General features: G+C 32.6%; 1 protein-coding gene across 1 annotated transcript in view; it reads left to right on the forward strand.

The window, feature by feature from the left end:
- Window positions 1-13,966, forward strand: part of LOC124431981 (cell adhesion molecule 2-like) — a 32,833-nt gene extending 18,867 nt beyond the window's left edge. The window contains exons 5-7 of the mRNA XM_046980423.1: window positions 6,855-7,083; window positions 7,840-8,139; window positions 10,743-13,966. Of these exons, the coding sequence (XP_046836379.1) occupies window positions 6,855-7,083; window positions 7,840-8,139; window positions 10,743-10,843 (630 nt within the window). The 3' untranslated portion in view covers window positions 10,844-13,966. The remainder of the gene's footprint in view (window positions 1-6,854; window positions 7,084-7,839; window positions 8,140-10,742) is intronic.
- Window positions 13,967-14,381: the final 415 nt, after the last annotated feature.

Genomic DNA, 14,381 nt, shown 5'->3' on the forward strand with positions numbered 1-14,381 from the left:
ACATCTAGATAACGATAATGAACATTTCTACAAATGAAACGTAAATATGGATGATGTAAATTTGAAAATTATTCTCGTACTTTAAAAGGATAAAATATTAAACAGATCGACATGTCCAAAATTAAATTCTTTTATAAAATTATATTAAATTTGCAATATTTATTAATCGTCTGTTCATTATCCCTTTTGTTATTTTTTTCTTTTCTTATCTTTTTCTTTTTCTTTTTTTTTTTTTTCTTTTTTTTTTCTTTTATCTTTTCATAAAATACGGCCCGGTCGTAAGCCGATTATTCTCTAGTTTTTCTTCCCTCTCTAATTATTCGCTAAATTACGTTTTGAAATTAAGTGCATCGTACAATACGATTAAGTACTTTCCTGTTACAATCTAACCTCTCTAGAAAGCAATTTAATTATTTCGACTGTAGTAATTGAACGACGATCACGAAACCGATTTAATCGATCTCTACTACCAGTCTATAAAACCACAAAAGCTTCTACGATCATCGATAGGTATTCGAAAATCCACTTAATTCCAATTACGTTGATACTCTCGTTGGAAAAAAGAAAGAAAAAAGAAAAAAAGAAAAAAAAAAAAAAAGGAAAAGATGAGGAATATTAATAAATTAATTTTTCATGGTATCCAAAAATAAATATCACGATATGAGAATCATATCATTTAAAATATTTATATGTATTAAATAATTTTTATAATTTTTTATCTCTCGATTATTATTAGAGATATCATAAATAACGTTGTATATCAATGTATTCCTTATCACGATTAAATGCTAACTAGTAAAAGATTTTCAACTGGTTAACTCGCGAACATTCTCTCTCTCTCTCTCTCTCTCTCTCTCTCTCTCTCTCTTTATCTCCATCTCTCTATCTTTCTCTTTGTATAAGGTATAACAAGTTCTATGCGATTAACAGAAGTTTCGTTTTACCCATGCTTCCACGCACGCACCCCGCAACTATATATGTAATTGTCGACAACACATTTATAAGCACGGATTGTTAAAGTTAAGGTTTAACGAGGATTGCTTCATTTCCAACACGCTGAATGTGGAATTTGTAAGATCTAACGGTACTGTTGTTATATTTCTCGTATCTATTTAACTACCTCCATCATATATCGTACATTTATGGAAATGTATATTAAGATGTTTCGAGAGCATAAATTTTATACAAAATGAATTCATTTCGGATTATCGTCCGTAACGTTTGAAATACTTCTTATAAATATAGAGAATAATACACGGTGGTAAATTTTAAATTTGGTCTATTTAAAAAAAAAAAGAAAAAAAAATATATAGAGGGAGAAAGAGAGAGAGAGAGAGTGAGAGAAAGAGAGAACATACAACAAAGATATTCTAATTTTACGATAACGTCAGACGTATCGTGTCAATTTCTAAATTTGTCGATGTTAGACGGCTGAGAAATGGAAATTCGTAATATGGCAACTGGAATCTCGCTTATCCAGACGATTCCATTGCCTTCGAATACGCTTAGATCCTGAAATTTCATTTATTTATCGCCCGAATTCCAAAGGCGCACAAAAGCGTATATATATATATATAGCTACGATCTGAGAATCGTTTTACATGTACGTACGTACCTCTGTATCTGCATATGACGTTGCATCAAGCAATTTCCAAGAAGTGATATTAGCTGCTCCTCCATCTTGACGGGATGCGTATAACATCGTTAATTCGTAATAGTCTTTTGTTTCTCTCTCTCTCTCTCTCTCTCTCTCTCTCTCTCTCTCTCTGAAATACCTAAAACGTGCTTACATGAGGACAATGAGGTCTATAATATAGCCTTAGAAATTTACAACGTCGAAATTGTTATTATTTTTGGGGGGGATTATTTGTTGAAGAGATAAAAAAAAAAAAAGAAAAAAGAAAACCAAAAAGAGAAACAAAAAAAAAAAAGAAACTCAAAGACGTCGTACATCGAATCTTGAATCATAAAAATTCTGACGATTATTATTTATTGAAGAGCCAAAAACGATATTAACTTAGTTATTTCTCATCTTGATAGTTGCGTATAAGCTCGTGAATTTTTAAATCATGTTTCGTTTCTCAGCTCTTTGATATCTGTCCATGTATATGATCGAAACTTCTATTTAACCCTTTGAAAATTTACAACAACGTTATTTAGTTACAATTGTCGAGGCCATTGATCGACGTGTTACGTATGAAAGGAAAAAAAAAAACAAAAAGAAAAAAAGAAAAGACAAATGTTATTCAATACACGATATTTATCATGTATCCTTAAATCATCTTCTATTTCTTTGAGCAATATAAAAATTACTATTTAAAATCGTTAAGAGAAATTAAGATCGAAATATGTCGTATTTTAAATATTATTCTTTGATTCGTTAAATCGAAAAATGTAGATAATATATTATCGATAAAAAATTATTAATTATTAAATACGAACAAAAGAGTTTTTCCGAAAACGACGAAGAAGAGAGATTTCAGTGACGATAATGATCGTCCATCGTTGTAAAGTGAAACTTGTGGGGGTCACGTTATACGTGGCTTAAAGCCGGGATACTTGAAGTTGATATTAACGAGCAATCAGACTTCAAACGTGAACGCGATATCGATAAGGTTTGAACGTTTACACGTACGTACTATATTACGTACATACATATATACATATATGAATACATACATACATATATATATATATATATATATATATATATATATATGCATATCATATATATATATATACATGCATAGATGCATACATACATACATACATATATATTAATTACCATACGGTCGACACGGCTTATTCGCTATGCCCTTAATGAAGAGAATTCGAACATTGGACGCGCAGAGATTTGGCACGACTCGACAAGAACCTTTTACACATATACATAGGTATAGGGAAATGCAGAAAAGCGGAATTATTATCGGTTCGTGAAAGTAGGTCGATATATTTCCAAGCGACCTTACATATCACAGCCCTTCTCCTTTAATCATTTACAGCATCGCCCTCGACGTTGAGAGCCTACCCGAACCATACGTACATACATACGTACATACATATATACATACATACATACATTTATATATATATATATATATATATATATATATATATATGTAATATATATATATATATATAGCACCGATATTACAAATTACAAAAATGTTTCGCGTCCAACGAACCGTACGAGAAGGAACGTACACTTCTCCGAGGACTAAATTCCGATTGAAGTTATAGACCTGAATGTTCGTCGGAAAATACTGCCTGGAAAAATATTCGAAATATAAAGTACATTTTCCTTCAGGAGTATTACAGTAGATCTTAGAAATATTTGAAACACCTTTCGAAATTGAATAATTTGTTTTTCCTATTTTCTTATTTCTTTTTTTTTTTCTTCTTCTTCTTCTTCTTTTTCTTTCCCTTTTCTTTTTTCCTTCTTTCACCTTCTTTCTTTCTTTTTGTCAATGTAAAATACGAGGACTCTTGTCTTAAATATCCTAATAATGGTTATTCAATTTCCAGGAAAAAAAAAGAGAAAAAAAAAAAAAGAAAAAAGATATCTAATATTACTACGACTTATTACAATTCTATTATCGAGACTCTGAACGAAATATGTCGTACGTGAAATTTATTGATTAAATTACTACAATATAATATTATTATCATCATCATCATCATTATTATTATTATTATTATTATTATTATTTTCATGAATTAAAAAATTTTTCATGAAAAATTCTTCGAACGCAATTGATCGGTCCATCTGTTCTCTCTTGAACTATTCTGCGACATCCTGACGACAGTATGAAGGACGTTCTCTCTCACCTCCCCCTTTCCACCATCCCTCTTCACGGGTTATGTCCGGAACGAATTTCAACCATAACGTTCTGCATTCATCATTGCCAACGTATTCCCAAGCACTTTGCACAGTTCGCAATTTCTAGTGGTCTCGTCACCGAACTCGGCCTCGGTCTTCGGCCTCGCAAAGCCAACTTGGAGACCGCTAAACCGTTTCTGGAACAGAAACCGGTCCTGGTTGCCGACTCTCGAGATCGTTACGAGACATAAACTTATCTCGCGTGTAAATACGCTAAGTGGTGCCAAGTGTACTCGGCTGTGCGCTGCACCGAGTGCAAACACGAGTAGGACAGCTCTTCGTTCTTCCTGAGAAGACGTAGCTCTCGGAGATTTTTATCTTTCAACGAATCCTCTTATATGTGTATATATATATATATTTTTTTTTTTTGTTACTATGTTAATAACAAAAAGAAGGAAAATATAAAAAGTATAAAAAAGACGTGTATGTATGTATGTATGTATGTATGTATGTAATGATCGAAAAATAACTCCATTTTGTAATGACATATAATTATGAATTAATTACTAATTTGTTTATATCTTTCAGATCTAATTTCAATATCTTTAATTGTTAATTTATATTCTAAAGTTATAAACTATAGGCATTTTTTCTTTTTTTTTTTTTTTTTATTATGAATAATATTACATTTTTCAAGTTGAATTTTTCGTAATAATTCTTATAACAATTGCTATCACATATTTGAGGATTATGAGTTATATTTATTACCATATATAATTATATGATATATGTCTGAATTATGAATTGTTATAATTAAACACTATAGCTTTGTTTTTTTACGATGAAGTAATAATATATATATATATTTTTTTTAATATTCGAAGTTTATATTTTATTAGTTAATATGATTCATTTATGCTGCTATATAAGTTTTTTATATTATATAAGTTTATCAGACAGAAGAAAAAATTGGATTACAGAGGGATAAAGGACACTTGTATATTTTCCTTTTAAATCTTTTCTCTCCCTACGTTATACATATATATATATATATATATATATATATATATATATATATATATATATATATATATACATCAAGCGAGCTTTCAAATCGATTAGGTTATACAAAAGGAAAACATAAAGAGAAATTTTCAATTTCATTAAAGCGTAGAACAGATAAATATTTGTTAATCCAATCTGTCAACAGAGAGGCCTAAATTTTTTTTCTTTTCTCTTCTTTTTTTTTCCTTCTTTTTTTCCCTTTTTATATATATATATATATATATACCTAAGTAATATGAAAAACGCACGATCGGTATATACGTCGATTACATCATCCACAAATCGTGGCTACGATTTTCTCAAACGCGTCCAACCGTGAAGCAATTTTCCAAGATGTTCAGGATCGAGATCGAGATCGAGATCGAGGTCGTGCCTGGCTTGGTCTGGTCTGGTCTGGTCTGGCCAATGACACGACTCGTTTCACTAAGTCGTTCTACGTTCGTACGAGGAAAAGGAACAATACTATTTCAAGGGTAAATCGTAGTAATAGTATCAAAGGGAAGAAAAAGAAATTGAAAGTTGGCTGTTGGGATTGTCTTCCTCCAATAATCATCGTAAAATCTTTCTTTATTTGTTTCTTAACAACGAACAAAAAAATATAGATAAATTTTTCTTCCTTTTTCTATTTCATTTCACGATTATTTTACATCGCACATATATATTACATGTATGACCTCAAATGAAATGTCGGATGAGATAATTTTTTTCTCTTTACTTGACGACTCTCTTACATTTTAAATTTATACAGATACATATCCGTACATATACACATACACATGTTTACGGATACATAGATATTTATATCGTATCTTAAAGCGAAAGCCGACTACCGATAAAAAGGCAAACAAGTTTATTTACTTTATGATTGCCTTACATTGTAAATATAAATACGGATAGACACATTCATAGATATTTTAGATACGTTGTATGTTTATTTGTTTGTTCTTTTTTTTTTTTTTTTTTTTTTTTTTTATTATTATTATTATTATTTTTTGCATGATACGAGAGCCGAAAAAAAGTTGCATAGGATTTTTTTTATTTACACAATTACCTTACATTGTAAATATATAATATATATTTATCTGTATGTATATAATAGACATATACATATATACGTATATATATGTATATATGTATCTATATATACATATAGATATTCGAAAGGAAACATGGCGTAGAATCGACAAGTTTGCAGTTTACAAAAGTTGCGAGGTATACGAGGAACTTTCAGTTTTTACAGATCGAGAGAGGGCTTTCGACTTTTGCTATAGCACGGAAATAGGATAGATCTCTCTCTCTCTCTCTCTCTCTCTCTCTCCTCTCTCGTTTTCGGTCCACCCTACCCTATTTGAAAATCTCACTAAACTCGAACGATGTACCAATGTGGATACCGTTACCCTGGATAGTAAAGTTGCTCCTATCGTATTACTTTCTCATAGTAGTCAAAAGCGAGGAGGTTAAAGCAAATATACATTTAGCAGTTAGGTAAAATAATCTCAATAGTATAAAAAACATATCGAGTGTTATTTATTTTGCTTAGTCAATCTGACATTTCACGATTAATAAATTATTTTCGACAACTTTTTTCATAATAATAATAATTATTTCGTATATCTATTGAACTGACGATAAATTAACTAAAATATTACGAATATTTCTCTACGTGATAAGGAAGAATTCAAAAATCCGTCCCCCGCCCCCTCCTCCCTCTCGCTATCTATATTATCACTAACACATTGACATACTTAACATACGTGTATATATATTTGTATATCATCGATATTTCTTATATTTCTACTTTTTCTTTTTCTTTTCTTTTTCTTTTTTTTGCATTACGTAAAACGTCGGGACTTCGTTTGCTTTTTATTTTTTGTTTCTTTCTTTCTTTCTTTCTTTCTTTTTCTCTTTTCTTTTTTTTGCTTTGATTTCTCTTTCTTTCCCCTTCTTCTTTCTTCATTTCTCTGTCAAGGTATCCTGGGTGAGGCACAGAGACATACACATCCTGACGGCCGGAACGTACACGTATACGAGCGATCAACGATTTCAAGCGCTTCATGAAAAAACAACAGGTCAAAACAGCGAATGGTCGGAGTGGACACTTTGCATTAAGTGGGCGCAAGAGAGAGATCAAGGGATCTACGAGTGTCAGATATCTACCATACCTGTTAAATCTCATCAGTTTCGATTGAACGTCGTTGGTAAGTAAATATCTTTTCGTATTCGTCGAAAACAAAAAGATAGAGAGAGAGAGAGAGAGAGAGAGAGAGAGAGAAAAGAAAACAAAAAAAAAAGAAGAAAAGAGAACTAACGAACAAACGAACGAACGAACGAACAAACAAACAAACAAACAAACAACAGAAAGAAAAAGAAAGAAAGAAAAGCAAGCAGATAAGCATAAGAAGGAAGAAAAGGAAATAAAAGATGAAAAAAGAAGAAGAAGAAGAAGAAGAAATAAAAGAAGAGAAAAAAAGAAGAAGAAGAAGAAGAAGAAGAAAAAAAAAGATATGATTTCAATGTAGCAAGTTTAAAAGGTGAAAAGTAGCACGCTCGATACTAGCTACATTCTCTCAATTACAGAAGCTTCAGCTCGCTACCTTTCTACGGGATTACGATCCTACTTAGAAAGCTCACTCATCTCCCTCTCTCTCTCCCTCTCTCTCTCTCTTTCTCTCTTTCAGCTCGCTTTTAGCTCGTTCAAGGGTATCACCCTTTCTCTCTTTCTCTCGAGCGGTTTTTCTCGACTAGAAAGAGCTTTTCGAGGGCACGCGTCTCCGTATTTATCCGAGGAAACGACGATAGCGGATAAGAGCCGTTGAAAACGAAAGAGAGAGAGAGAGAGGAAAGAAAAAAAATGGAAAAAAGAAAAAAGAGAGAGAGAGAGAGAGAGAATAGCTAGGAGACGAGACGTAATGGATAAGAGAAAGAGAGTGAAAGAAAATCCTTTTTTATCGCAGTACCAACAGCGACGATACTAGGTGGTCCAGAAATGTACGTCGGTGCAGGAAGTACGATAAACCTGACGTGCGCCATACACTTCAGTTCTGAGCCACCGGTCTACATCTTCTGGTACTGCAATGAGAACGTCCTCAGCTACGACAGTCCCAGGGGCGGTGTTTCGGTGATAACCGAAAAGGGTGGCGACGTCACAACCTCCTGGCTCCTCATCCAAGCTGCACAACCCTCGGACTCAGGGGAATACAGCTGTAAACCCAGTAATGCCAATACGGCCTCCATTAGGGTTCACGTACTCCATGGTAAGTGTTTACGACGTAACGTAGCTCCATCTATCCTACCGATTTTATTCTCCCGAGAGTTCATTGAGAATAAGAAGAAGAGGAAGAATCGAAGGTAAAAGAACTTGAGTAAAGGACAGTATTATCTAGTAACGTGACCGCGATTCGCCCTAGGGACATTTATTTCGTCCGGAGTACATGGTTACTTTCTAAGGGTACTTTCCCTTCCTTTCTCTTTTTCTCTTTCTCTCTCTTTCTCTCTCTCTCTCTCGATTATTGGAACAACAGAGACAACTAGATATTCGACAAGAAAAGATCCTCCCTTTTCCCTTTTATATTCTCTTTTGAAGAAGATTCAGATAAGAAGTGAAAACTAGCGACAGTATAGGATGCCAAATCGATTTGGCAGGCTTTATACTTTGAACTACCGGAAAGAGTGCAAAGATGGATAGAGAGACTCTACTCGACTGAATTTTATCCGTGTTAGACCGATCGTCCAAATTTCTTTTTCTCCTTCCACTTTTTTTCTTCTTCTCTTTTCTTGTTTTTTTCTTTTTTTTTTTTTTTCTTTCTTTTTTTTTATTTTATTTTTATAGATCGTCATCCAGCCAAAGCGTCGAAACGTAAACGTAGTTATATTATCATCGAAGAAATAAAGTATATAGATATTTGTTAATTCGTTTCTTCATTAACGTTTTCGTCAATCATTAATTTTAATAGATATACTCTTTGACGTACTCGCTTTCTTTGACGTAATCTCTTTATTTTTCATCGTTAAGCGTAAAAGTTTCATTGACGATTGTCGTTTATACGACATGATCGATCAAATTTTTTTTTTCTATCATCGATTAAGGAAGTTTTTACGTGACATAAGTACCCTAACTCTTAGGGATCAATTTCGTTTTTACGAGATTCTTAGGCCGCCATTCGTGTTTGTGAATCCTCATAGATGAGATTCTTCGAACGACTAGGGTAATCTTCTTTCGTATATCCGAGATGTTTCCAAAGAATGAACGATAATAGGATGTTCGATGTACAAAGTGAAAATTCTCTTTTAAGAATTCAAGTTAGAGGATTTTGAATGTATATCTATCTTCGATGTCGGTGAAAGTAAAAAGACGATTAGGGATAGAAAGAAATAGAGAGAGAAAAAGAAAGAAAGAGAGAGAGAGAGAGAGAGAGAGAATAAAAGAAATTAGTATCATTTGAATCCCTTTCAACTTATTCGAATAAAGATTATTTTCAATTTAGCAGCGTTCATTCACGTCATTAAATTTTTCGTTACTAAATGATCCTTCATTTTCGATGTCTCCGAAATAGCGTATAAAAGGAAATGAAAAGAATGATAAAGAAGGAAACGAGACGAAACGGATTTATAGTTTTGGAGTATAGTTTCCTTGGTTTTACGAGATCAGAAAATTGTACGAGTTTTCGATGTGAATGTGTTCATGAATGTGATATATATATATATATATATATACACATTGGTAGGTATGCGTGACATAGAAGAGAACGCGAGGAAATTGCTTTTCCATTCCTTTCATAAAACAGCAGAGACACGAACAGCAGTACGATGGGTCGAATATGGTAGGTAGAAAGGTACTTTAGAAATATGCCGGACCTACGGGGGTCACACGATTTCAACATCCCTTTTCAAAACTTTGATGCCTAAGAAGATGACGTAAGAAAGTTTTCATTGAAAGAAAAAGTATATATATATATATAGATGGTAAAAGGAAAATAAAGATAAACGAATGGACGGCCGAACTATTTGAAAGTTTTTATTAACTTTCGAAACGAAATATTCGATTTAATCGTTCCCCATGAAATGAAGCATATTAGCCAAAGAATACATTAAATGTAAACGATAATAATATTCTTTTTTAAAAGTTTTCTTCGCCGTCCAGTTATAAACACATTTTATTATACTTATTTTTCTTTCGTATGACGTGAGAAGAAAAAAAAAAAAAAAAGAAAAAAAGATAAAAAGAAATTGAACTTATTAAAGACATTATTTGTATATATAGTCATACGTCGATACAATATTTTCACATGAGATATGAATTAAATTGTTAATGATTTTATCGATTGACAAAGAAAATTAATTTCGTAGAGTCATATTTGTGTGTGCATGTGTGTGTGTGTGTGTATATATATATATATATATATATATATATATATATATATATATATATATATATATACGTGCACATAGTTAAGTATTTATCGATTAATATCATTATGAAAGATGGCTCGTTTTTGTTGAATTATTATAGATTTTCTTGAGAACTGAACGTCGAGGAAATGATTCAAAAAAAAAAAAAAAAAAAAAAAAAAAGACAGAAAGAAAGAAAGAAAGAAAAAGATTAATTAATAACGGTGTGAGCCAAAAGTTTTCTTAAGTGATTTAAACGAGGAAGAAAAAAAAGAAAAATGAAAAAAAAAAGAAAAAAAAAGAAAGAAGAAAATTCTATTATACTTTTTCGCGAACTTTTTGGGTTAATTATATTCATATTATGAAACTATACTTTATCCAGAAACTTTTGGCCCGGCTAGGAACTTTTGGCTATCGCACCTAGTATTATAATACAAGAGATAACAATAGATATAATTTCTTATTACAGGCGAACGACCGGAAGCAATGCAAACCGGAACAGCGGGACCCACTCTATCTTCGAGCTGTCTTTTGGTGTCTCTCATCATTTTGTACATATCCTCGATGTAAACGAACTTAAATAACCTTAACGAATGTCGCTGCTGCATATGTCGTCGTTTTTTTAGATCGAGTTACGAAACCATCGAGGTACGTTCTCCTTTTGAAATAGTTCTCGATCGATGAAATCGAATAAAAATCATTTCTTATGAATTAAGAGGAAAAAAAAAGAAAAAAAAAAGAAAAAAAGAAAAAAAAAATAATAGAACGACGTTCTCGCGTTCTTATTTAGATATCCTTAGACAATCGGTCGAAGCCGTACACACCGATCGATCGATCGATCGATCGAAAAGAATATAAGAATGGATCCTAATGTTAATAATATTAGGAATTCGTGACCGTAAAATTTTCTCATGTCGCGAATAGTTAGAAGTAATTGGAGGAAATTATTCGATAATCCGAATGATCCTCATGAAGAAAGTAACCGATTGCGAGAGGAAACGGTTTAAGGGTTAAAAGACGATCGTCGTGAAGTTTTCTTTTCTTTTTTTCTCGTCCCTTTTTTCCTCTTTTCTAATTTTCTTTCTTTCTTCTTCTTCTTATCTCATCTCTTACGACCGATCGAAAAATTTCTCTTAGAAATTATCGACGTTAATCGTAAAGTTACGAACGTAAAATCGTTTACGTTCGTACGATAAATAATTCCGTTATTTACGAGCGGTATTAATTATCGAACAGATTCATTCATCGATTTATCGAATTTTCGACGGGGTATAAAAGAAGAAAAAGGAGAAAGAGAGAAAGAGAGAAAGAGAAAAGAGAAAGCAAGATTTCTTCGGGATCATTTGAAGTTTCATTGGATTCAACGATAATAATAATACTTAATTCCTCTCGTAGGTGTTAATTAACTCGTCGGTGTCGAAATAGCTATGAAAATTTGTATATACGCAAAATCCATTGTGTATCGTTGACACGAAAACTTGAAAATAAATCGGCGTGTATCTAGGGTCAACGGAGAGAGATCCAATTATAAAGATGTATGTGCGTGCGTGTACGTGTGAACGAACGTGTGTGTATATGTACGTATCCTGTATGTGTATGTATGTATGTATGTATGTATGTATGTATGTGTGTATGTGTGTGTATGTGTGTATAGGTAGATATATCAAAACGATCCGTTTGCGTTGAACCACGTTTCTCCCTTCGGCAAAACTCTACAGAAGATAATTATTATTAATTAACAAATCCTGTAATTTGGCAACGTTAATTAACGGCACACGCTGGATTAAATTCAATGATTTATCAGGCACGAAATTGAAAAAGAAAGAGAAAGACTGGACAATCGTTTTTCAATTCAATTGTTATGTCCCTCCTCTCCCTGCGACAACGACGAATCAACGTTCGAATGATCGTTTTGTAGAATTTACGTGAATTTGCCATTCCGCGCGACGAGTTAACGCGTGACACGAAGCTTAATGAACGATATGAACGCATCAAAGCGAGAACCGCGTAAACGGATACGTTTGTGTTGTCGATTAACGGATATAAAAGTGTTCCAAAGAGAGAAAGAGAATGAGAGAGAGAGAGAGAGAGAGAGAGAGCTTTTGAAATTATTTAAAGAAAGAAATTTTATTCGGATGATACAAAATGAAATAAAGAATAAAATGGGATAATACTCTGATACAGAAAATTGTATTACCTGAGACAAATAAACAATGAGAGATATAATAATAAATGTCGAAAAGAAAGGAAAAGGAAAATAAAGGAGGCAAAAAAAAAATGTGAAAAAGGAGAGAAAAAAAAAATTAGGGACGTTGTATATATTCGCTTTTTTCTTTTTTTTTTCTTTTTTTTTTTTTCTTTTCTTTTTTTCTTCTTCCCTTTTTCCACTTGCGTGCTGAGTAACGATAAAGTGAATGAAGCAAGTAAAAAATTCGGAAGATGTACTAAGATATACATCCATCTACTTTTAATCTCTCTCTCTCTCTCTCTTTCATTTTCTCTCTCTCTCTCTTTCATTTTCTCTCTCTCTCTCTCTTTCTCTCTCTCTCTCTCTCTCTCTCTCTCTCTCTCTCTTTCTCATCAATTTCTCAAGCAAGTACTCAAGTTCATTATAAATCCCATAATAAATCACGTCGATGGTAGCTCAAAGCATCGTCCTTATTATTAATCATTTGACAGGATAAAATGAAAAGAAAGAAAGAGAGAAAAAAAGAAGAGAGAGAGAGAGAGAGAGAAACAAAAAAAGAATAAAAGAAATGAAATGATTATATTTCAATCCTAATCATTTCTAAGGAATCATTAGTCGATCATATAAAAATCATCATAAATATTATTGATCATAAATATAATTGATCATAAATAATTATATTTACATTGTGTGACGATCTAATAACAGGATAAATTTTATTTATTCTTTATTAACAATAATACGTTTAATCGAATGGAAAATTTCATTGCGTAGATCATCACGGTCGGTCGTTTGTTAATATAAATTTTAGTTACCGATTCGTAAGACTACGTACTACGTACGTAATATAATACATACATTCATACATTTATATATGCATACATACATACATACATACATACATATATCTGTTTCACTAATGTGCAGGTTGCTGGGCAAAGAGCTAAATAACGATAGGTTAACGTTAACGTTAACTCGTTGATAACACGGTCAAAGCGGGTTTCGTTCATCGATGTAATCACGTTCACGTTCAGAAATGTAAACGACGTTCCTATGTGTGTATTTACATCTACGGTCTTACGGTGTATACGTGTATTACGTGTTTGCGTATATTCGTGAATCGAATTTAATATTCTTAATCGACCGTGATATTAACTTAACAAAAGATTTTAAACTGCTGATTCGATAATTTGTCTTTTAATAAACTCCTTCTTGTTTCGTAAGACATAAAATAAAATGAAAGAGAAAGAGAGAGAGAGAGAGAGAGAGAGAGAGAGATGGAGAGAGAGAGATGGTTGAAATGTTTCCCTTAAGGAAAAAGTAAGAGACAGAAGGAGAGAGGGAGGGAGAGAGAGAGGGATAAGTTAAAACCTATACACGGTCGATCGTAAAATATAAAGAGAGCCTCGAGGGCCACGAAAACTCGGAAGAATAATTGCGGTGGTTTCCGGCGGGAAAAAAGAAAGAGAGAGAGAGAGAGAGAGAGAGAGAGAGAGAGCAAAGTTTCAAGATATTTTTCTGCTCTTTCAACGGAAACTAGGTGTAAGAGATAAGACTTCTCCTGCCATTTACTAACATCCCAGACTCAACTTCTAACGCGTGCCATTGCTACTCTTGACGTCTTTCCGTCTTCTTCTTCTTCTTCTTCTTCTTCGTCTTCGTCTTCGTCTTTTTCTTCTTCTTCTTCTTCTTCTTCTTCTTCTTTGTTTTCTTTGTCTTTGCCAAAAACAACGACATACTTTCGACTACCTCTCGAAAAACGAAGAGCACTAATATATCGAGACAACTTTCGAGATTGACGATACTTTATATCCGTAAATTTTCGACGATCTACTTCTTTGTTTTTTTGTTTTTTTCGTTTGGTTCTTCTCTTGTTGTTTTCCACCACTGACAGAGTACGTATGCAGTTGCTTTTGTTCA

The sequence above is a fragment of the Vespa crabro genome, chromosome 23, assembly GCF_910589235.1.
Source record: "Vespa crabro chromosome 23, iyVesCrab1.2, whole genome shotgun sequence".
NCBI classification, from domain to species: domain Eukaryota; kingdom Metazoa; phylum Arthropoda; class Insecta; order Hymenoptera; family Vespidae; genus Vespa; species Vespa crabro.